Below are 23692 nucleotides of genomic sequence, written 5' to 3' on the forward strand. Positions count from 1 at the left end.
TTGCGAGGCTATCATCAAATCATATTTTTCCTGAATGTGCAGAGTGCGAGGTTTAGTATTTCCTTTGAGAGAGAGAAAATTATTGCCTCCTTTTTTCCCTTCAATTGTTTTCTCCATTCCCTTCTCCTCTTTTCCCCTTCAACTCAAATAAGTTTGAAAAGCAGTTAGGGAAAAGAATTGAGCAAAGACTTAAAGGCTGACGAAAAACATGGATATCCCACCCTCAAACTGCAGCTAAGGCATTCCATTGGTAGCTTTCTGCATATTCTATTTGGGATAAGCAGAAAAAAATGACTACGAAGCCAATCAAACTGGGCATTTGGCAGCTCATCCTGCTGTCGTGCAGAGGCCCCTACTTGGAAACATGAATTTTCCACAGAGATGTTCATGATGTATGAGAGAACCTACTGGAATGCCAAAAGCATTTCTACACAGGAGAACGCTGAAGCCCAAATAACTATTCTATTGACTTTCCATAAGTCTCCTGGAAGAAATGAAAACAAACAAACAAACAAACAAAAAAAAAACAAAGCAAGATAAAAACCCAATAGTTTTCCATTCAGCGTGACCTTGAATTTGGAAAGTTACTAGAACTGGTTTGTCACATTATATCTTACAGATAATATTCTCAACTCAACTGTCATTCCTGATGTTTTATCTTAATATAAAAACTAGTGATGTGTACTACAATGAGAGTCACAAAGTCAGAGCTGAAGCCTTCCTCCATCATATATTAGGATACTTTAGATGCCCATGTGAGCACCTTAACATCCTGGCTTTTGTTTTCTCACAAGAAAACTATAGCAACCATATACATTTACACTTGCTGCAGGAGTCGGATGTTTGAGTTAATAGAACTTAAGACACGGTCCCCATCTTTGAGACACTCATAGAGTAGTGGAGGCAATGGATGTAATAATCCATCCTACCTTATACGGCTATGATGAGAACTGAAAAAGAGAAGATGAGGAAGAAATGTACAGACTATGCAGCCTCTACATTGAATTATTGTGACCACAGAATGAAGACTGGACTTTAAGCAAGTTTCTAGTCTGTTATGGGAAAACTCCCCTTTAAAAATTCTCAAACAAAATGAGTTATGTTGTTCCTGTTTACCTTTTCCCTGTCACAGCCTTATTTACATTAGAGGGGAGATAAATTTTTTCTTTGAGTTTTAGCTGCAAATGTATGTATAATTCAAATTTTAGAGGTTCTGTAAATGGATCCAGGTTTCAAGCACATATGGCATATTTGAAAACATCATTTTAAAAATGGCCCTCGAAGCTGGCTTTCGAAGCTGCCACTCTGCATTCTCCATAATTACATGAAATAAGGAAGGCTCCATTCCATGCCAATGAAGAGCCACAGCTAGATGAATGCAAACAACATGCTCTATTTTAATGTGTATAAGTTATCATGTCAATTAATGTACAATCAACAATTCAGGTGTATTTTACAATCACTGCCTTTAAGGTAGGAGGGTATTGACTTTTCTCTTTAGCCCTTATCAAATACTCACAATTATAGATCCACATTGTGTATATATGCTGGTGCTGATACAATAAATCCTCCCAACTATAAAACAGTTTCTGAATGATTGTCACACCATCCTTGTGGAGCAGGTGATGGTACAGCAGGGCAGAGATGGACAGAAATTACTATTCCAAATATACATATGGGTAAATATAAGGTTCTAAGAAAAAACATACGCCCAAGGTCACATGTTGCTAAATGGATGCATTGAGGACAGAACCAGGTCTCCTGGCACCTATTGTTTTTTCTAGGTTATAGGGACAAGAAATAGATGAAGTAGTAAGAGAAATGTAGGAGACCAAGATGGAACAGGGGCAAAGGAGGTAACTCCAGCTACTACCAAGCACTTCTGAATCCACTCTGTCCCTGTGGGGGAGCATTTCCAAAGAGTCAGCACACATGGCTATACTTAGGATCATCCATTAGTCCACATCAGAGTATAGCAAAGCATGGGGCAAGGCAGTAAGGAGACTCTCTGCCAGCTGATGTTTCTTCAATTCTCTTTGCTCACTGAAAAGTACCTAAGATTCCAGGCAGCCCATATTCCTGATGCAGTTGGTCCTCTGTAACCTAAGGAGATCTCTCTATCTGTCCCTCCTCAAACCAGTCAAATGTACAGCAAGAGTTAATAGCAGGGCTTGAATCATTAATATCCGCAATTGGAAAAATAAAAATACATTTAAAAGTTTTGCATTTTTTTCTGGACACTCAGAGTAAATTCCTTCTTACAATTCCTGTTATACAACCTCCTGCTTTCTTTAGCTTGTGGTTACTATTTTTGACTATCTTATCAGTTCATTTACCATTTTTCATCATAAGCCACTAATTGAGGAGGGTAGGTCAGAAACCACAGATGAAGAAAGAAGGAACATAGATTTTAAGTCAATCAAAACATCTGGGTCGCCTTCTGGATCTAACACAAACTAAGTGATGCAGGATGTTGTATAAGTCTCTTGAGTCCCATTTTCTTAAACTGTAGCCCAGACATTATACCTACTCTAGAAGATTTCTATTAAGACTGAGATCACGTAACAGCCCTGGACAGGGTCCAATGATTTGTAGGCGCTCAGGAAACATCAGCATCTTTGACTGTTTCCCTCCAGCCCCGAATATTTCACACTCTGATGTGTGGCCCATGGGATAGAAGTTAACGATGTAAGAATTAATAGGAGGAAGTGGCCAGAGGTAAGTTGGATTCTTAATTGAACATATCCAGAAATGAGGGTGAACAGTTGAATGGGGTTAACAGTCAGGAAAGGTCAGAAATTCGGAATGCCTTCCCTTTAATGTAAAAGTGAGTTTTAAAGCCACAAGGAAGGGGAGCAAGGTACTCTGTCTATTATTAATTTCACAATGACTGAACTAAAAGAAGCATTCTGATAACTTCTACATACTGTGAAAAAGGAAGCACGGCTGAATAAACTCACAGCCAATTTGAAAGCCTGGAAGAACAACCTTTTTTTTTTTTTTTTTTTTAAATACAAATTTAATATAACAGTTCTTAGGTGAAATATTCCAAAAATTTCTGGAGAAACTAAAGAGAAGGAAAATGTGTTCAAAATAACAACAGGACCTGTACCATTCTGGTTTTATTGCCTACACTCTCCTCCCCTATTCAAAACCCAAAAAACCCAAAAGAGTAAGAATCCAGCTTTCTGCAGAAAAAAATCATAAGGTGTACACCTCAGGTTGTTTTCTCTACAGCCTCACTAGATTTTTCTAAGAATTCGGTGTAACAGAGATGTAGAAAATAATATTTCACATATTTCTAGTTTCGAAGAAAAATCCCATTGAAGCCAAGTCCCAGTTCTTAACTTTAACAATATAAGCTTCTGTACAGTTTCTGAAGGATAAAATTCAAAATTGAAAAGCGAGAAGTGGTTTTAGGACAAACAGGACTTAAAGTCAGGTTTTCTGGTTCCAACCCTTGCGACTATCTATGTGGTAGAATATAAAAATTCCTGCAAAGACACAAGTTACATTATCTACCACCGAGATGCCTAGAATTCCACTGGATTCCTTCTTTTGGCCAAAATCTTCCATCGCTAATTAAAAAGCAACATTCTAGTAGGATTTAGTGATAGCTTAGGCTAAATCATTTCAACAAACCATTTCTGGAGTAAAGAATTTGGGAGCGGAAAGGGATACTGAAGGCAGAGCAGAGCATCCTTGTTATGAGAAAGATCAGAAAAGAAAAAAAAAAAAAGCATTGGGGGCAACATGGACTATCATCAGAAAAAGAATCGTATCTTCTCTCAATTTTAGCCAGTAATACCTGCCTGTGACTTTTCTCTCTAGCTGAGTTATCTCGCTTCTAAAGACAGTGCAGCATTTATTCTCTAGAAGGGAAAACTGTAATTTTCTAATATTTTCCATCATTTCAAATATGTGCATTTATATACAAGTCATTATAAACACATCAAAAACTTACTTAAAAATAGGCCAAAAGAAAAGAAAAACCCTTCTGAAAGAAAAAGCAAATATCAAAAAACGAAATGTACTCACCAATCCTTTAAGGGCTCTGTGAATCAAAGTTATTAGACCAATTGAAAAACACTTTGCAAATATAACAGGAGCATCTGGTTTTACTAATGTACTTTTATTAGTACATTAGTACTAATGTACAAATATAAAGGTATTTTTTTCTGAAATATTTATCTAAAATACTAGTTTTTTTTTTTGGTTAGAACTTCTTATGAAGCTTTTAAAAGCAATTATTCAAGGCTCAAAACAAATTGTAACTAAAAAAAAATAAAATAAAAAACACTGGACATAGGTTCCACTGTTGGTTTCTGGCCAAATATTTGCTAATGTCTATGTCACAGAAACCATGTTATTTAAAATATTTGGATTTGATTGTAATTCATTTTAGAAAATTTAGCAAATTAACATACAACTGGAAGTTTGTCAGGAGTGTCAATAAATGATTCTATGGTGCCTGGCTTCCTATGACAAACTTTAAAACTCATAGGGCTAAAGTATTTTTTCAGTTAGTTTAGGCATTTTAGTTCATTGTTATGATTGGTGACCTTGATATAGAGTATCTTTTTTTGTTTTGTTTTGTTTTGTTTTTTGAGACGGAGTCTCGCTCTGTCGCCCAGGCTGGAGTGCAGTGGCGCGATCTCGGCTCACTGCAAGCTCCGCCTCCTGGGTTTACGCCATTCTCCTGCCTCAGCCTCCCGAGTAGCTGGGACTACAGGCGCCCGCCACCGTGCCCGGCTAATTTTTTGTATTTTTAGTAGAGACGGGGTTTCACCGTGGTCTCGATCTCCTGACCTTGTGATCCGCCCGTCTCGGCCTCCCAAAGTGCTGGGAGATATAGAGTATCTTAAATAAAAACACCGAATACTGACAGAAGAAACGTACACAGGAACAAAGTAACGATTCTATTATTATTATTCTTCCTTAGACCTACACGTGCTACTTCAAGCACTTACATGAGAATATTCTAGTATTTAACAGGAAAAAAGTGAGAGAGACAGAAACAAAAAAACTGCAAGATAAACCAAGATGCAAAAGTTTATTGAAAATTAAAATCACACATCCACAAAAGCAACAGCCTCAATAACAAGAAATCATTGTCTTGGTGACAGAAAATACAGAGCTGGTGACTGGGTGTGGGAAGTTGGAGGGGAGGAAAAATTTTAAAGTCTTTATGCTATTATCTTAAAATATGTTTTTAAAATGGAAAGAAACAGAGATTCTCTAAACTCTGAATAAAAACAAAAAAGTGGTCTACCCTTTCAATCTTTAATTTCCAGTCCAGGAGTACTGATTTTAACACACGTCTGCTTGGATCTCATTTACTCAAAACATAAGTCTCCTGGCTAAATGCATTGAACAGTATCAGTGATATGGCTGGCTTTATGGTAGATAGGCTTGAGGGACAGAAGCTCTAATTAAGCAAATTAATCACAGATTTTGTGAGAGGACTTTAATCTATTTTAAGCTTTGAATAATGGTAAACAACTACGTAAGGGCCATATTACTGGGGTGGATTTGTCTTTCTATTAAAAGCACAAAATGAGTTCACCTGCTATGGGGGCCAAACAACAGTTTTGGTAGTAGGTCTTCCAGGGTTTCATGTATGAGAAAAACTTTAGCGTATCAGATGCCAACATACAGTGGCAGAGGCAGGTACACAGCATTAAGAAATGTTCTACCTACACAGGAGGGGAGGATACAAATAATGAAAGTTCTCACAAAGAAGAACTCTCCACCCACAAAGTTGATTACTTTTGGTAAAGCACACCTCACTGCCCAGCAGTGCACCTGACACCTTCGTTTCTTACTACTTGCAAAATTATTACATGACCAGCATTAAAAGGGTCTGACTGAGTCTCTCAGTCACCTGCAACTTACTTATGCACAGACGGTAACAACTTTTTCTCCTTTTCTTAAAAAGACATCTTAAGTTTGAGACCTGCTCAAAAGCTTCCCTATGAATTTTAGAAAAACAAAAGAAGAAAACAGAAAAGGGTTCCAATAAACTTGTTAATGCCCCTTTCCCCACTCCACCCCTGCCTCCCAGGAAACAACAGAAAGCTCACAGACAAACACAGTGCTTCCTCGCCCACCAGCGGCAGGTCTAAGGATACGAAATCTGCAGAAAACATCCTTTCTTGTAAAGTTTTGAGTCCCTTCAAAAGATTCTCTCACTAGTGGCTTTGTGCCTTTGAGCAGTTGGGTCTCTGAGCCAAAGTGTCTTCAAGTCGTGTTTATAGGGCTAGATACACACACACACACACACACACACACACGCGCGCGCGCTCACATATACACATGGAAATACAACACACACACTTAAAATATAGAGATAGGGCTCTATGGGTACACTGATCGGTTTGGGGGGTTGGAATGTCTAAAGAAGACGTCGGATTGTTTTGGAGTTTCTCTCCGGGGTTCCACAAGCTCATTCCTGAAGCAGGCTGAAAGGAGACTGCAGAGAGGAACCAGAGAAAAGAAAACAATGAAGGCTTAGGATTTCATCTATTCAAATCAATTGAATACAGAAACGCACTCCTTATACCTTCATGATCATAGTATAGACAGAATAGAGTGCCTGAAAAACTATTTTTGTTCTTCCAATTTATCTTCTTTTAAAATTACTGAGACTTCTCAAGATTTTTATGAGGAAGAAATGGGATAAGGCTGTAGTAACAGAAATGAACATCAGAATCACTTGTGAAACATAAAAATGCATTTTCCTGGCTCCCTTCCAACACAAGCTGGCATCCAGGAAAACATATTTTTAACAAGTTACACAAGGCGATTCAGTCGAGGACCACTGAGATAAGGTAGATCAAGGTATTTAACACAGTGCTTAGCATATGATTTACCAGACTCAATTAGTTAAAAAAAGGAACGTAAAAGAAGAATAAACTTTAATCTTTTGTAAAATGTCATCTGGTCAATTATTATCCCTCATTACAGTTCTTGTCTAGCCTAAGTGTGAGGTATGGAGAAATATGATATTATCAGAATGGGGCCTGTGTCATCATGCATTTACAAAGAACTGTTTAATGAGTATTTTGGATATTCCCAGATTGAGACAGATAAATACCTTAATCCTTTGAGTAACAAACTCGGCCTATAAATGTATATATCAAGCCCAAGAAAGCAATTTTTTGCATAATTAAGAAATTATTTATGTCACAAGGATGCCAGAAATAAACCCTTTTATTTTGCTAAAAGTTGGGCAAACTCATGAACTGTTTGGAAATTGTTTCCCAGATTGGCTTTTTGAATCACATTTGACTATACCTTTCAAAAGAACAAAGCCATTTTTATCTGCTTAATGCTAGGATTCAGTAAACCATGTCACCAGCAAGAATTCATATCATCTTAACAGAATATGCCCTGATAAAAATGGATAGGGAAGCAATGTACAGCCAACTAAAGACCTGTAAGACCTGGGACTGAGCCTGATTCCGCAATGAGGTGAGAGAAGTTACAAAAGTAATGTAATCCATCTGAGTTTAATTAATCATTGAGTTTTTTCTTCATTACCAATTCAGAGATAATAAATGTCTGCCCTGAAAACTTCATAACTATGAAATTCAAAAGTAAACTGTAGGCTGAGTGCGGTGGCTCACACCTGTAATCCCAGCACTGTAGGAGGCCAAGGCGGGTGGATCACAAGGTCAGGAGTTTGAGACTAGCCTGGCCAACATGGTGAAACCCATCTCTACTAAAAAAAAAAAAAAAAACAAAAACAAAAATTAGCCAGGCATGGTGGCAGGTGCCTGTAATCCCAGCTAAGCAGGAGACTGAGGCAGGAGAATTGCTCAAACACAGGAGGCAGAGGTTGCAGTGAGCTTAGATCACGTCACTGCACTCGAGCCTGGTTGACAGAGCAAGACTTTGTCTCAAAAAAAAAAAAAAAAAAAAAAAAAAAAAAAAAAAAAAAAAGTAAACTGTAAAAGCTTGTGTAGTTCCATAACAACGATAAGGGTGAATCATATGAAATTATCAATATTCATCTGTTTTTAACCTATAAAGCTGGTAATTCCAAACAGATATTCTGGAAACGTGGAGGATTTCTCTGTCAAACCTAGAAATATGGTGTTGACATTTTCTGTCTGCTTGGAGATTTGTGTACCTTTCTCTCTTCTACGTTAATAATCCTGAAAATATTGCCTGCTTCTCTCTCGAATACATGAGTCTGAGACAAAATATCAAAATTCTTGATAACCATTGCCAAACAAGTTTAAAGATACAGGGCTTTAAACTGAATCTACAAGAATAAATCCCAAGTAACTGAAAACAGAGTCAGAAAACCATGCCAGGCACAGTGGAGTGTGCCTGTGGTCCGCAGCTATTTGGGAGGCTGAAGCAGGGGACCGCTTGAGCCCAGGAGTTCAAGCCCAGCTTGGGAAAAATAGCTAGACTCCATGTCTACAACAATCATACAAAAAAGAGACAGAAAAATGGAAATAGATGTTTAAATTTTATAATTAACTACTTACTTAACTGCCAATGAAGCACAACACAACATTACAAACAGCTCTGTGTTCTAAATCTGATTCTAGTCTGAGCTTTATTATAAACTGGCTATAAAATCACAGAGCCTCAGTTCCTCTGGCTGTGGTGTGAGGGGCTGGAACCATGGATTTAAGATCTTGCTTTGTTCTAATAATCTCTGACTTGTGTTACTAATGAGCTGCAATTATCAAGTGATCATGAAAGAGAAGGAAACACTAAGGGCTCATCAGGATGTCACAGATCTGTTTTATCATTTAAATAAAATTCATCCTGTAGAAGCTCAAAAATAAATTTCCAGAGGAAAGTAAGAGCTAACCTAAGCCAAATTGTAACAAAGCGATGTCGGCCTCATTTTTATGTTGGAAGCCAAGAATAAGGGAAAACTATTGAAAGATGAAAAAGAAATAGTACTGATCTGAAGTACAGAAGTCAAAACATTGCTAAACAGGTCTCAAGAGGCTTCTGCAAATCTGTCTTAACCGTTAATGCCCCTTGATAATATGAAGGCAAGAAGTCTAAACACAGGTCTGATTCGTCTCTCTATTAGATTCTGGCATCTAGAAACATAACTCTCTATATTTATTCCAATATATGCAAATTAACTAAAATCACATTTCTTCGTAGTGTAAAGCCTACTTGTATCTGTAACAATTTGATTCACAGCAACTCCGCAAAGTCTATCTTCCATAAAACCTATGATCATGAAGGTAATTGTGAAGAAATTTTTTAAAAAAGAAAAACCATGCACAAATGAAAAGCAAGCAGAAGAAAACACATAGTGGGAAGCTAATAGAAGTAATTAAAGTAAAAATATTGTAGTGCCACCTTACAGAAAGTACGTTCTCTTCCCACTAATTTTCCCTCTACTATAAAGAAAAATACAAAATTGATTCCTTACCAGCATAAAATTGGTACTACATTTTTGGAAAGAAAATCACAGGCTATTATAGGTATTTTCCAAGCTGATTTATTCTTTTCAAATGATTGTCAGGAAATTAGATTTTCATTTTTCTTTGTTTAGTCATTCATGCTCTTTCTTGGAGATTTGCATGAAAATAAGAGCTAAAAAAACTCAGCTGAAGAATACAACTGAAAGATTTATATAGATGCATATCAATCACTGGAGACCCATGTATATGTAATGTTACAAAGACATAATTAGACCAAATGTCTATATTTTGCAAAGATTTAATTTTGCAGTCTGTTAATTTTCATGCACAAGTTATCGCAACTGTGAGATATCAACTCAAAAACATGCATGTAACACATTTAAATGAACACACAGGGAACTACGAAGCTATAGTTCCTTATCTATCTGTAGTCACACATGCAAAAAAGTGTAAATATGTCCCTAAAATCTTGTGTGCTTTTAAAAATAACACAATATTAACATGTGTTTTCTGCTCTGGTGACACAGATTATTTTATGAAATATGAATTAAAAATTCCCTTTAGAGCAATGTGAGCTAGTCAAACAATAAGCAAGGGATACTCATGGTATAAAAAAAGAGGGTTGTGTATTTTTGTGTATGTCATAAAAACAAATACATTTAGCATATGTCCCTGAACTGAATGATGTCAATCCTCCTGGCTTGTCAAGTCTCTAAAACGATGACATGAAACTATTCTTTTTCTCATATGATCCACAGAAACTGTTTAAAATTGTCCTATTAACTTGCATAATGCTGAGAATAAATTTCCAGAGCTTTCTTCAAACTCAGAATGTTAAGGTTAGAAATTCACCATTAGATTGTAGACCATGGGAAGGCAGGAGCTACATCTTTCTCTCTTCTATCCTTAATGCTTTCACATAGCAGATCTTCAATAAGAACGTGTGACGTGAATCAAGTCAACTATTCCAGCCTCATCTGACAATGAGGTTGTCATTAACTGCATTTTATTTCTGGATAGGCATGCCTCACTTTCTCAGACAAAAAAGATATCTATTCAGGGCTGGTATTGTTTTTATTAGATACTGAAATGCCACCTGAAAAACCACTTTAGGATTTCCTAAAATCTTTTAATACCTTTCTAGTTTGGAATATACATATTAACTTCCAAGTACACCTATCAAACCAAATTGGAGACTCAAGAAGCAATGAAAGGAGAACCATCTCATTTATCTGTAAGACAGACTATCAAACTACAGCAAGCTAAGAGTAGTTTATATATATATATGTATTTTTTTTCCTTTTTCTTTTGGAGATGGAGTCTCTCTCTGTTGCCCAGGCTGGAGTGCAGTGGCACAATCTTGGCTCACTGCAACCTCCGCCTCCCAGGTTCAAGCGATTCTTCTGCCTCAGCCTCCCAAATAGCTGGGACTACAGGCACGCACCACCATGCCCGGCTAATCTTTGTATTTTTAGTAGAGATGGGGTTTCACCATATTGGCTAGGCTTGTCTCAAACTCCTGACCTCATGCTCCATCCCCCTCGGCCTACCAAAGTGCTGGGATTACAGGTGTGAGCCACCGCACCCGGCCTACAATTTTTAGTAGGGGGAGGGACAATCAAAAGGAGAATAATATTTCATGGCATGCGAAAATTACATGAAATTCAAATTTTAGGGTCCATAAAGCAAGTTCCATTTATGGAACAGCCATTCTCTTTCCTTTATGCATTATCTTCGGCTGTCTTTGTGCTACAACCACAGAGCTGAGTAGTTGGCAAAAGACAATATAGACCAGAAAATCTAAATATTTACTACCAGGACTTTACAAAAAGCAGCTTGCCAATTCCTCTGCTACATATGAGACCTTTCCCTATTAAGTGAAAAAAAAAAAAAAAAAAAAAAAAAGAAAGCCTACTGAACAGTAACTAGTTCAGCATGATACATTACTTAGTGATTCTTTGGGGGTCATTTTGGTATAGTGAAACTTCCAGAGTGAACAGGAGGAAATTTGGGGGTGTTTCTTAATACCATGACACACTTCTCTTGGGAAAGATAGATATTCCTCCTGGATCTATAAATGATGTTACAGGCCTCTGTTTCTTTGATCTTGGTTGTATGATTTTATAAGAACTAAGTCATTTTTCACTTAAATATGTTAGTATATATTTCCATCTGACATCCCAAAACATCCATCTGATTCGCAATGGAAATTGTGCCTGCAACCGTAATTCGCCTTCAGAATACTCTGTGTGATTAAACTTTCTGCTCGGGCTTACAAACAAAGCCATACCATTAAAATTTGCAAAACTTCTATGCTAAAAGTACATGGTGAGATCCCTTCTGGCCAAAAAGGATCTTGGATGCTCAAATAGCGTAAAGTCCTCTGAACAGAGAGTGTGCTTCTTTTCACCCTGCCATCCACTCCACCCTGTAGACAACAGGTGCTCAGAAAATGTTTCTTCACCATCAGAGATACATTCATATTGATTAAAGAAAAATAATAAGGCCAGGCACGGTGGCCCATGCCTGTAATCCCAGCACTCTGGGAAGCCGAGGTGGGTGGATCACCTGAGGGCAGGAATTCACGACCAGCCTGGCTAACATGGTGAAACCCCGTCTCTACCAAAAAATACAAAAAATTCGCCGGGCATGGTGGTGGGCGCCTCTAATCCCAGCTACTTGGGAGGTTGAGGCAGGAGAATCGCTTGAACCTGCTAGGCAGAGGTTGCAGTGAGCCAAGATCGTGCCACTGCACTCCAACCTGGGTGACAGAGCGAGACTTAATAATAATAATAATAATAATAATAATAACAAGCCCTCTTTATTACGTTTTCTATAGCTAACTCCCTACAACAGCTAATAACATAGAAAATAACCATTTTTATTGTTCATTTGTATTTCTATTGTAAAACATAATCTTCACCTCTGGAAGATAGTTTTTGCCTTCTTTTTTGCCTAAAGTATGAAGTTGAAAGTCTACATTACTCAAGTGGGCTCATAATGTATATATTTTATACTTATCTACAGTCCTGACAATACTTCCAGGGCATATATAATATTTAATTAAACCAGTGATTATTTTTAACCACAGAAAGGTAAATATAAACAGGGTCCTGATTGGTCAACCTCTCATCCTTTCATAAGAACTATTCTAGTCAGTCATAAAATAACATCATGAAAGATCCAAGATTCAAGGCAAAGCTCAACATATAAATAGGTTATATGTACATGGTAATATACTTGAAAAATCTGGCTTGATTTATATAAAAATTTGTACTGCCGGAAGACAATCTAGAGCAGAGATGCTAAAATATGGCAACATGATGCTACTTTATCCTTCTGCACCCAGATATTTCCCCAATTATCATGCACTAGGTTTCAGAATTCTTCTCACTACAGCATTCAAACAAGCCACTTTATGTTATAGTCAAGCCTATTTGCTATCCCTGGTCTACAATGTTATTCCCAAGAGTGGACAGTGTGCATCCCAGGAGATTTACAAGACAATCCACTGGGATGAGAAATGATTTCATGTTTTCAAATATACACATTACTACCAAATAGAGTGTGTACTTACTGTTAGTGTGTATGGATCAGGCATATAGAGAAGAAAACTAACTGTTAGTGTGAGTTTCTCTGTAATTCACCAGAAATGGTTTGTATTTAATTTCAGAACATAAGCGGAATTCCCAAAGGAAGGTTATAAGACACATAAAAAGGTTGCAACTGAAAGAGGGTTGCCACACCAGGTCATCTGAATCTATGACAATCTGCCATCTCCCATTATGTTCCACATTGCCCATCAATCACACTATTGCTGATCTACATAAAGTCACCTTCACTCATGCCTCCTAAAATGACACGTTGATACACTCACTGTTTCTGAAGTAAGTGCTGGTGCTGCTGCTGTTGCTGTTGCCTGTACGTTTCGATTGTGTGCTGAGGAAGGTACTGCATAAGTTCCAGGGACTCTTTAATCTTCAACAGCATTTCATAAGTCTCACGGCCCCTAACCTGTGGAAGTGAGCAGAAGAAGGAAACATGAAAAGCTGTAGAACTGTTAGAAGTGTGGTCAATCCTCATTATTCGAGGATTCTGTAATTGCAATTTGTTTATTTGCTAAGGTTTATTTGTAACATGAAAATCAATACTCTGGACCCTTTTGAGGTCATTCAGACCTGTGCAGTGATGAAAAATTTGAATCACCTGTGCATGTTCCCAGCTGAGTTCGAACAAGGAGATGCTCTGTCGTCTTGTAGCTCTTATGCCGTAAACCCACATTCTTTACATGATCTATTTAGCACTACATTTTTACATTTTTGTGCTTTTCATTGGTGATTTTGTTATTTAAAAAGACCCTCAAGGGCAGTGCGGAAGTGCTATCTAGTGTCCCTAAGTGGGAGAAGGTTGTTCCATGCCTTATGGAGAAAATATGTGTGTTAGAGAAACTTCATTCAGGCAAGAGTTATAAGGCTAATTGGCCACGAGTCTGATGTTAATGAGTCAACAGTATATATTAAATAAAATGTCTCTTAACAGAAACACACAACAAATGAAGTTATATAGTTACCTGTTGATGAAATGTATGTGACCAGAGGTGCACAAAAACCTAATCCTGTATTTATGTTATGAGCGATGAGATGATTCATATTCATCAATACCATTTTTGCAACACCTTCATAAAACTAAACTACTACAAAAAATAAGAATAGATTGTACCTATGTCTGATAGAATAAAAGTTTTCATGTGCGATAAAATACGTTTCTTTAAGAGAGTACCTTAAAATCTTTTTTAAAAAAGGTCTTAAAAGCTTTTACAGTTATGACCAGGGTCAAGCATGGTGGCTCACACCTATAATCCCGGCTATTTGGGAGGGGACAGGTTGCTTGAGCTCAGTAGTTCAAGACCACCCTGGGAAAAAACTTTTTCTCTACAAAATGTGCAAAAATTAGCCGGCGTGGTGGCCTGCACCTGCAGTCCCAGCTACCCGGGGAGGTGAGGTGGGAGGATTGCTTGAGCCTGGGAGTCTGAGGCTGCAGTGAACCATGATCTTGCCACACACTCCAACCTGGGCAACAAAGTGAGATCCTGTTTCAAAAAAAACAACAGCAAACAAACCAACGGATGAGCAGGGCCAGGACTAGAGTGAGGCAAGAGAGGCACTTAGCACAGGTGTGTTGCCCTGGGAGTGAGGGACTATTTAAATTTTGCACCCTAGGCACTTTACCTGCCTCACCCCAGTTGCTGCACCCAGTAGGAAAGGCAGAATTAGTCAGAATTCAGAAATGAAAGATGTTCTCCACCTTTGGTTGAATTAACTCTTACTCATCCCCACTGTGGGGCCCCTTCTCTGAGAGGCTTTTCTTGATCTTACTCTTATAGTTTGCATCTTTGAAACTTCTTGTGTACTCACACAGCACTAGGCCTTGATCTAGGAAATGTTTATTTTATTACATTATAACTGTTTGTGCCCTCAATAGAAGGCAAGGTAGTTGAAAGTAAGAATTGTGTCCTACTGAACTCTAAATGCTCAAGGTCTAGCACATTTGCCACTCACCAAACACCAACAAAATACATATTAAATTAATGGAGTTTTTCCTCACCCATAAGTTATTTAGGCTAAGCCTTCTCTCAACTTGAGACGTAACACTAAGAAGGGTACCTCCTTCTTAGTACAAGCTAAAATTTTAAAATAACTTTTCAAGCAGTTCCTGTTTTATCAGCTGAAAACATATTAAGACTTTTGGAATATTTAGTGTATCAGGGTAATGTTTTACTTTAATGTCACAAGTCAGTTTCCATTTATAGCTTGAGAAACAAGACACTGAGAATCTCAGCTAACTCACCATCTGATTGGTCTACTGGGAATTTATTCCCCTGAGAGTCAGGACCCAAAGAAGATGAGGAAGAAGGTACAGCACACCTAAACCTGTTGAGTTTTGTTAGTTCAATCCCAGGGTAGTAGTTCGTCGTTAAATCTCCTGGCCCTGCTTGGCTGTGTCTCATGTCACTTTAGATGGCATCAAGGGCTATACCAGCCACCAAAACGTCATTGCCACCCTACATGGCAAAGACCTAATGCAATAAGAATTCAACTAACTACCACCATAATCTAAAGTGATCTCATTAGTGATCTCAAGAGAAGTAATGTCCCTTGTAGGAATTAATGAGGTTCTTACATAATAACTGGGCTAAGACTTCTGGCCATTCACATATACAGTTGTCTTTTGGTATCAGCAGAGCACTGATTCCAGGACTACCCACCCCACCTGGCCTCCATGGATACTAAAATCCTAGGTTGCTCAAGTCCCTTGTATAAAATGGTGTAGTATTTGCATGTAACCTATGCACATCCTCTGTATACTTTAAATTACCTCTAGATTACTTATAATATCTGATATAATGTAAATGCTATGCAGTTAGTTGTTATACTATATTATTATATTTATATTATTTTGATTGGTGTATTATTATTTTTTATTGTTCTTTTCCAACTATTTTTGATCTGTGATTGGTTGAATCTGTAGATATGGAATACACAGATAGGGAGGGCCAACTGTAACCCAGGGTTCTGTCTTGCTTGACTTTCTTTATAGTGCCGCCTAAAAGACATCAAAGTCAGGGCTATAATTGCTGCATTATCAATTTTGTGAACTTTTTCTGACAAAATTTTAGGCCTAAATTTCTATGGCCATGCTGCCTGGGATAATCTTATCATTCTGAAATAATGAAGGGCAAATTAACTTCAAATATTTGGGTAAGAAAAATCCTATTAGGAGTTTAGCTTTAGTTGGGTGGGTAGGTAAGTAGAGAATCTCATGCTAGTAACACAGTCCAAAACTGTGGAGAGAAAGAAGAATATTCTAATTAAAAAAAATAAATATTTTCTCTCCTGCATATCACCAGCTCTCAACCCCCCTCCCCCATCCCAGTTATGGACTGAAAGTTTGTGTCCTTCCAAAGTTCATAGATGGAAATTTTAACTCCATTTTGATGACATTAGAAGGTGAGTCCTTTGGGAAGTAATTTAGGTCATGAGAGTGGGGCCTTCATTAATGGGATTTGTGCCCTTATGAAAAAAAAAACCACCCTAGAGAGTTCTCTAGCCCTCTCCACTGTATGAGAATACAAGGAGAAAATGGCAGTTTGCAAGTCAGAAGAGAACTCTCACCAGAACCCGACCAGAGGGGCACCTTGATCTCAGACTTCCAGACTGTAGAAAATAAACTTCTGTTGTTTATAAGCCCTCTAGTCTAGGGTAGTTTGTTGTACAGCTTCAACTGACTGAGACACCTCCTTTCCCATTGTCACAGATAACGAGATGATGATCATACTGTAAAAGCTTATTCAAAGAAAGTTAAAATGAAGCAACCATGAACACCCAAGGGAGACCTACCGGTAAGTATAACAGTTCATCATCTGGGGATCTTCGTTTCTTGATGGATGTCATCTGGATACCATGTGTGTTCTGACGAAACGCTGGTGGAGGAAAAATACAAGTTTCATCCTGGGAACATTTCTAAAGCAATAATGCATATTAAATATACTTAATAATTACATATTAATATTAATCAGATTTAATAATACATATTAAACAGACAGTAGTACCAGCAACACGTGTAAGATTAGAGGCTCTATTCCTAAGCATCCATTTAACTGGGTACAATTGTTTTTACATTGATTGTGATCCTAGCAATAAGGAGGTGGAAGGATGGTGGGGAAAAATAAAAGAAATTCAGTATGCTGGGAAATACCCTCTGGCTTAAGTAACGTTGCAGGAAACCCCGTATCTTGCCAGTGTGTGTCTGTGAATAGATGATGTTTATGCTACTGGTGTGGAAGTCATATTTTGAGAATCTCTGGACTAAGACATTGTCACAATGACTACCTGCTTGTGTAAAGCTATAGGACATGCCTGGAGTCCACTTCAATGCTATTCCTATTCTCACTGGCTCTGAGGGCTGATGTCCCACTTGCTGCTGAAGGTCACAGGTCTTATCATGCAGCTTCTCCAATATCACCCCATTCTCCAACATCTGGAGTAGACTCAACCCTACCCCATTTGGCCACTACATCTACTTACGGCGCTTCGTACCATCACCGTTCTTTGTACTGTCCGAAACTTGCTGCTTTCTGATGCTATCTTCATCCGCCTTCCTGTCTCTTCCTGGGCAAGCACAGATCCGGGCCTCAAAGCAGCGTCGGCCCAGGACTTGCCCACTAGGAATTAGAATAAAGGGGAAGAAAGAGTTAAATTCAAAGCATTTGGAAAGTCCCCTGGAGATCTCCCACTTCCATTTCCCATATGGGCCATCGCTAATGTACTACCAGCTTAGCCATGGCAGCTTTGAGAATGGACCCAAAAGTACTTGGCAGAACACAAAAGTGCTAACATGCCACAAGTAATATTAGTAAATAACATTCCATTTGTTCTCCAAAGAGCCTCCAAGCTATTAGCTGAACAGCTGTATTTAGCTACATATTTTGAAGGAAACTTGAGTTAAGCCAGTGGATGTCTCAGGATAAAATCCCCTAAGGCCGCGCAGACTTAAAAAAAACGGTCAAATGCCTTGAGGACCACTGTCTAATCAGAACAATTCCAGCCAAATGTCAAGAATTCAGGTATGAAGTGACTGCACACCTTTCTAGCTCTTTTTTTCCCTCTAACTTTACTCATTTTCCTTTGTCTCCACTTTCTTAGATCTTTTATGTAACTGTTTATAGCAAGGATTTAAAGCACAAAGGACAAGCTCTCTGCTTTACATGCAAAATTAATGATAAAGCAGCCACAATTTCACTTTGCCCTCTGCTCATGATTTTTTGTGTAGAATGACAATTTTTACATATGCCACTTACTCTCTGGTTTCCAGAGTAACAATGATTAAAATTGGACGGCGGTTCATCCCTCCAACACAACTGCTGTTACACATGAAATTGTACAAGACTGTGGTGAATTCAGTGCCAACCTGAAAACAAGGGGAAAATAATCTGTGTTAACAATGGTTTAAACTGACATTGTTCCCTCTCAGTTCTTCCCTCTATTTAAGGAATTCCAATTCTGATGAAGTGATATGCTTCCTCCTAAAAGGGCAAACTCTGAACCCTGTTGTAGATTTTTCTTCATCTTGCCTCCAGGGAAGCTTAAAGCTAATGTTTGCAACACTGAACACTACATTAGGTGAGACAGGCTTTAACAGATTTTGTGATCTTTGATCCTGTTCATTTGTAAGCTGATCCACATCATGTAATTCAAATAGGCTATACCACCTTCAGGAATATCACTGAAAAGGGAAAATGGGGAATAATTGCCAAAAACAGTAGCAATGCTCCAAGAATATTTCCCCTATGTGGATAAAATGGTACAATATAGATCTGAATATACACTTGCATTAATAACATCTTAGAGCTCAAAATGTTCTCAGAATTAAAAATAATCCAGTCCAAAGTACATAGTTATGGGTAAGGCAACTGAGGTCTAGAGAGAGAGAGTTGCCGAAGGTCCACACAGCAAGCCAGCAAACCAAAGAACCTGGGTTCTGTTATACCAGTGTATATTCAACCACACTACTCTGCTTCACCAACAGATTTACAAATCTATCATCTGTTCATTCAAACTTTAGCTAAGAGGTCCCTCTTGGGCTTTCCCACTTACGGTAACACTTGCATCCACTACTGTTGCACATCCACTACCCGTCCAATTGCCAGTTGGATAAAACAATCCCATGTATACACCCAATTGCCAGTTCAATTGTTATCTGCCCTTAAGATGGGAAAATGGGCACAGAGCCGTGTTACTAAGTTAATCCAGTGTATATTTAGATATTCTGAAGGGAAAGCATGTGGAGAACAGGTAGAAAAAAATGCAAAAATATTACATATTTGATGACAAGAACTACGACAGTGATAGATGCTAGAAACATCCCTGTTGCTGAAAGAGATGTTCTCTCAAGTCTGCTCAGTCCATAGAGTGTTGTGTTTTGGTTTGGTTTGCTTTTTACCTGGGGTGGCTCATAAGGTACCAGCACACTCTGTCTTCCTGTGATGGGGTCTTCTACATACTGGGCATGGCTGTTCCCCTCTACTCGAATCAAATGACTAGGAGGAGCAATCTGTCCTGAAGAGCAGAAAATGATAAAAGAGTTAGTTCTTTACCTTAAAAATAAAGAAAATAACATGGAATTGCATGAACAAGATGTTGGTGGCAAAATAAATAGTCCGTAGAATAAAGAAAATGTGCATCCTTGAAGAAAGGAACAGATTCTGTAGCCAGATATCAAATACATGAAGGTGTCTTAACCTTTATAGCCACAGAAAGGACTGGAATGTACATCTATATTTAAGGGAACAGTCCTATAATTTGGAGTTTAAGATTAATGATACAAGCTTTATGGAACTCTATAACTACATCTCTGACCTCACCCACGGAGGAAATTTTGCCAGCCTCCTGGAAAATGAAAGGGAAAGAAGCAAATTAATTTTTAAAAAATCAGTTTAACTGAGAAAATGCTGCCCAAAAGTCTGACCAGCAAATACACGGAGAAGCAGAAGATAGCAAGGATATGACTTCCACTTTTTCTTCTTTCCTCCTCCTCAACTTTTGAACATTGTGTTGATTATAAAGATAAGAAAAGTTCTGGCATTTGTGTGCTGAAGGAGTCCCAAGTTGGGTATAAGAAAAGGGATGCAATTTTAAAAAAAGAGACTGAGTAAAGTTTCATGAAATTGTGATACTTAGCAGAGCTCTAGAAGAAAGAAGATGCTCCAAGAATTAGGACCTGTAAAGCTGTTTCTAACAGCTGTTAGTCCCATAGTCCCAGTTTACAAAAGCCATTCAATAAAAGTAAAAAGCTAAGTCTATCAGAATGTTCTCTGCTGCATCATCTAGTGTGGTTAAAACTAAAAACCATTATTATGTTTAAAAAATGAGAAAACACTTAAAAATCGTGTGCTATCTTGGTGAAATACCAAGTTAGGTAGGCTGATAATGAAGTCTATCTAAATTGCAATATTCTTTATGGCAGATTGCTAAGTGAAAAGCAAGACACAAAGGTATGGATAATGTGGCCATGTGGGCAAGGACTCGAAATTAATGTGTAAAAAATAGTTGTTTAAAGAGTATTTTGACTTTATTTTCTTCTTTTAAATTCTGATCCATTATCTTTCTTCTTCCATTAATTTTCTCTAACATTATATTCTCTATATTTATCAATCCTTACATTTTAATATTTTTTCTATAAAGTATCCTAACCCCCAACACCTTTGGCACCCTCAGTACTCTCTGAGGATTGCTTATGCTTTATCCTGTTCTTACTTTCCACTTTTCAGCACTCTCTATTCAGTCTCCCTTCATGGAACCATAATATCAGATCTAAGGGAACTCTTGGAAATACCAACCTTTTCTGCTAAATTGTTGTAGGATCTGAGATGCAGAATATGAGGCATGACTTATTCATGCCTAGAGCCTAAACGTGGCCTTCAAGATACCTCATCCCTCGACTCCCAGTCCTTTATTTGACTGCCCACAGTATGCTCCAGGCCTTCTATTTATTCCCCTTACCCATTACTTGCCTTCTCATCTTCTTTCCCCCTTTTCTTCTTCTGATTTTTTTCATTATTTCTTTCGTTTGGTGCTCCTTTCTCTTACCCTTCCAGCTCTCAACTGGTCTAGACTTGAGAATCTTTCTGGGAAAACACTAAATCTGAAGATATGGTAGCCTGGGCCAAGTAGAACAGCTACCACGTAGTCTCCTTGCACTCTCTTATTTATTTTTTTGAGACGGAGTCTCGCTCTGTCACCCAGGCTGGAGTGCAGTGGCGTAATTTTGGCTCACTGCAAGATCTGCCTCCCAGGTTCACATCACTCTCCTGCCTCAGCCTCCCAAGTAGCTGGGACTACAGGTGCCCGCCACCACGCCCAGCTAATTTTTAATATTTTTAGTAGACACAGGGTTTCACTGTGTCAGCCAGGATGGTCTCGATCTCCTGACCTCATGATCTGCCCGCCTCGGTCTCCCAAAGCACTGGGATTACAGGCATGAGCCACCACGCCCGGCCTCTTCTTCTTATTTTTTTAAAGGCAAGAAAAATAAAAAGAAGGAAGCAGTAAGGAGTAAAGATAACCAGTAGCTCAGATCATCTAGTAATTACTAATATTAAATAGTTCAACCACTATGAAAGCCATGGATTTATTTATCATTATTGTTAGATACTCTGTCAGCCATTTAAAAAAAAAAAAAAAAAAGGCAGACTGATCTACCATCAGAGTGCAAAAGTCTGAACCAGGTAGGTAGGTCTCAAACAGAAACACCCACAGAATGTTGACCTTCAAGGAGGTTGGACAGTTAGAGCTTCACATTCTGCTTACCCTCATTGAATTCGCGGCTCAGCTCATGGTTGGGACACCGCTTCACCACCTCAGTGACGTGCTCAGCTTTTTTGTAGACAGGCATGGCGCGGATAACAGCTCCTTGAGGAGGCGGGGTCATCACCTTGATCTGGATGGGACATGTCTTTGCAATTTGGCAGTACAGTTTCTTCAGTTCAGTGGAATACTGCTTAGAGTTGGGGCCAGTGGAGAAAGGAAGGAGATAACCAACAGGAGATATTGTTACATTCCAAATCAAAACAATGAAAATCCATCCACTTTTTATAGCTGCATGCTGCATGTTTGCTACTGGCCACCATAGATGTGACATTTGTCAATGTTATTAGATTTTTTTTTTTTTGCTATCATAAATAAAACCCTATGTTTACAAAAGGTTTTATGTTTATCAAAACATATTTGTGCCATTATTTCCTGTTATTTTCCTTTAGGATGAAGAAGCTGAGGCTCGGAGGGGTTTAAATGAGTAATACCATGAGTAGCTTCATAGATGACCAGAAACTAAGTGAAAGAAGAGTATTGGCATGTACTGAGTGATATTAAACAACAACCATAAAGACAAATTTCTGCCTAGATTATAATCAATCCAGTCTTTAATGTACTTTAGAGAGACTCATAGGAATTACGGTTCATGGGATTTTTTTTAAGATGGAATATCTGTTAGAGTGAAGAGATTTCACCTGAGGTCAGATCGCTTGAAACTGTAAAACAAGAACTCCTCCGAATGCCTGCACTTTTCGTCTAATGTCATAGGTAGGGAAATGCAAGAGCTGAAAGGGGCCACTCTGCCGTAAACTCCTGAAAACACCTGGCCTGATATAGCACAGCTAATCATGGCACAGAAAGGATCTGGATGCAGATCTTCTCCCTCACAAGTGAGTGAAAGTTTTTCTTCTTCAGGGAGAGGAAGTTCAGTAGTGGTTAGTTGGTTGTAGAGTTGGCAAAATGGAGTGGAGAAAGCCTGAGACCTAGAACCAGATAGAAATCCTATCCTGTGTTGCTTCCTCTTCCCACTTCTGAAGCAGAAGAGAACCTTCGTTCTAATCCTTACAACTATAGTAAACCTTATCACCCCTGTGCTCTGGGTCAAAGCCCTATCCCTACATTCCTACCCACTCAGGCACTTTGCTCAGGCAAACCACCCAGGCACTGGAATTGCTGGCCAAGAGTGGGGCACCTAGTAACATGTATCCAAACAAAGGATAAACACACACACAGGTTGCAATCATAAGTGGGCCCTAACATCCTCCCAGAGGAAAGACAGGGGGGCCAGAGCCATAGTGGCAGTTGGATTCGTTACTGATATGTCCCACCCTAACTCTCACTAATGGCAAGTATATTACCAAAAATCACATATTTAAAATGCTGCTTTACTTCTTCATTTTTAAAATATGGTATTGTTTAAATGACCTTTCCTTTTCTTCCAAGTATTCCAGCATACGAAATTTTTAGTTAAAAGTTTCCCAATGCTAGAAAAGTATTGCAAAATCAGTCCTCCATGCCCGCAGGCCATGGATTAGACACAGCAAAAGGGTTTTATATAGCTTGAAGAAATAGGACACATGCCAAAATTCAACCACAAAAATAAAATTCTACTTGGGAAACACTGAATGAAATCTAGATGGGTATTTTTGCTCTTGTACTTTTAACTAATGACTTACACAGAAATTGTTTTATGACATATTAAGAACTTACTTTTATTGAGAACTTAAAGAAAATAAGCATATCCATTCGTGTTTTCGTTAGGAGGTATATAATGCATAATCTAACCATGAATTTCATAAGATGACCCTTAGGAAAGATGACTGAAAAATAAGTCTGTCAACTAATACCTAAAGGCAAATAAGGTATCCTTCCAAGTATGTAAAAGTTGCAGAAATGAAGGTTAAGTGTTCAGAGTAG

The 23692-nt window shown here is 38.3% G+C and overlaps 1 protein-coding gene across 8 annotated transcripts in view; it reads right to left on the reverse strand.

The window, feature by feature from the left end:
• The window catches only part of TP63 (tumor protein p63), a 265894-nt gene that overhangs the window by 11018 nt on the left and 231184 nt on the right, over positions 1 to 23692 (reverse strand). For 4 of the 8 annotated variants that reach the window (XM_050779259.1, XM_050779257.1, XM_050779261.1 and 1 more), the window contains 6 exons: positions 21773 to 21959; positions 19407 to 19522; positions 18265 to 18374; positions 17492 to 17628; positions 16805 to 16887; positions 13285 to 13421 (listed from right to left, as the gene is read on the reverse strand). In XM_050779259.1, the coding sequence (XP_050635216.1) occupies positions 13285 to 13421; positions 16805 to 16887; positions 17492 to 17628; positions 18265 to 18374; positions 19407 to 19522; positions 21773 to 21959 (770 nt within the window). Of the gene's footprint in view, positions 1 to 4854; positions 6473 to 13284; positions 13422 to 16804; positions 16888 to 17491; positions 17629 to 18264; positions 18375 to 19406; positions 19523 to 21772; positions 21960 to 23692 lie in introns of those variants that run through there. The other 4 variants (XM_050779264.1, XM_050779265.1, XM_050779258.1 and 1 more) reach the window with 2 other exon arrangements.

This window comes from Macaca thibetana, chromosome 2 (assembly GCF_024542745.1).
Source record: "Macaca thibetana thibetana isolate TM-01 chromosome 2, ASM2454274v1, whole genome shotgun sequence".
Classification (NCBI taxonomy): Eukaryota; Metazoa; Chordata; class Mammalia; order Primates; family Cercopithecidae; genus Macaca; species Macaca thibetana.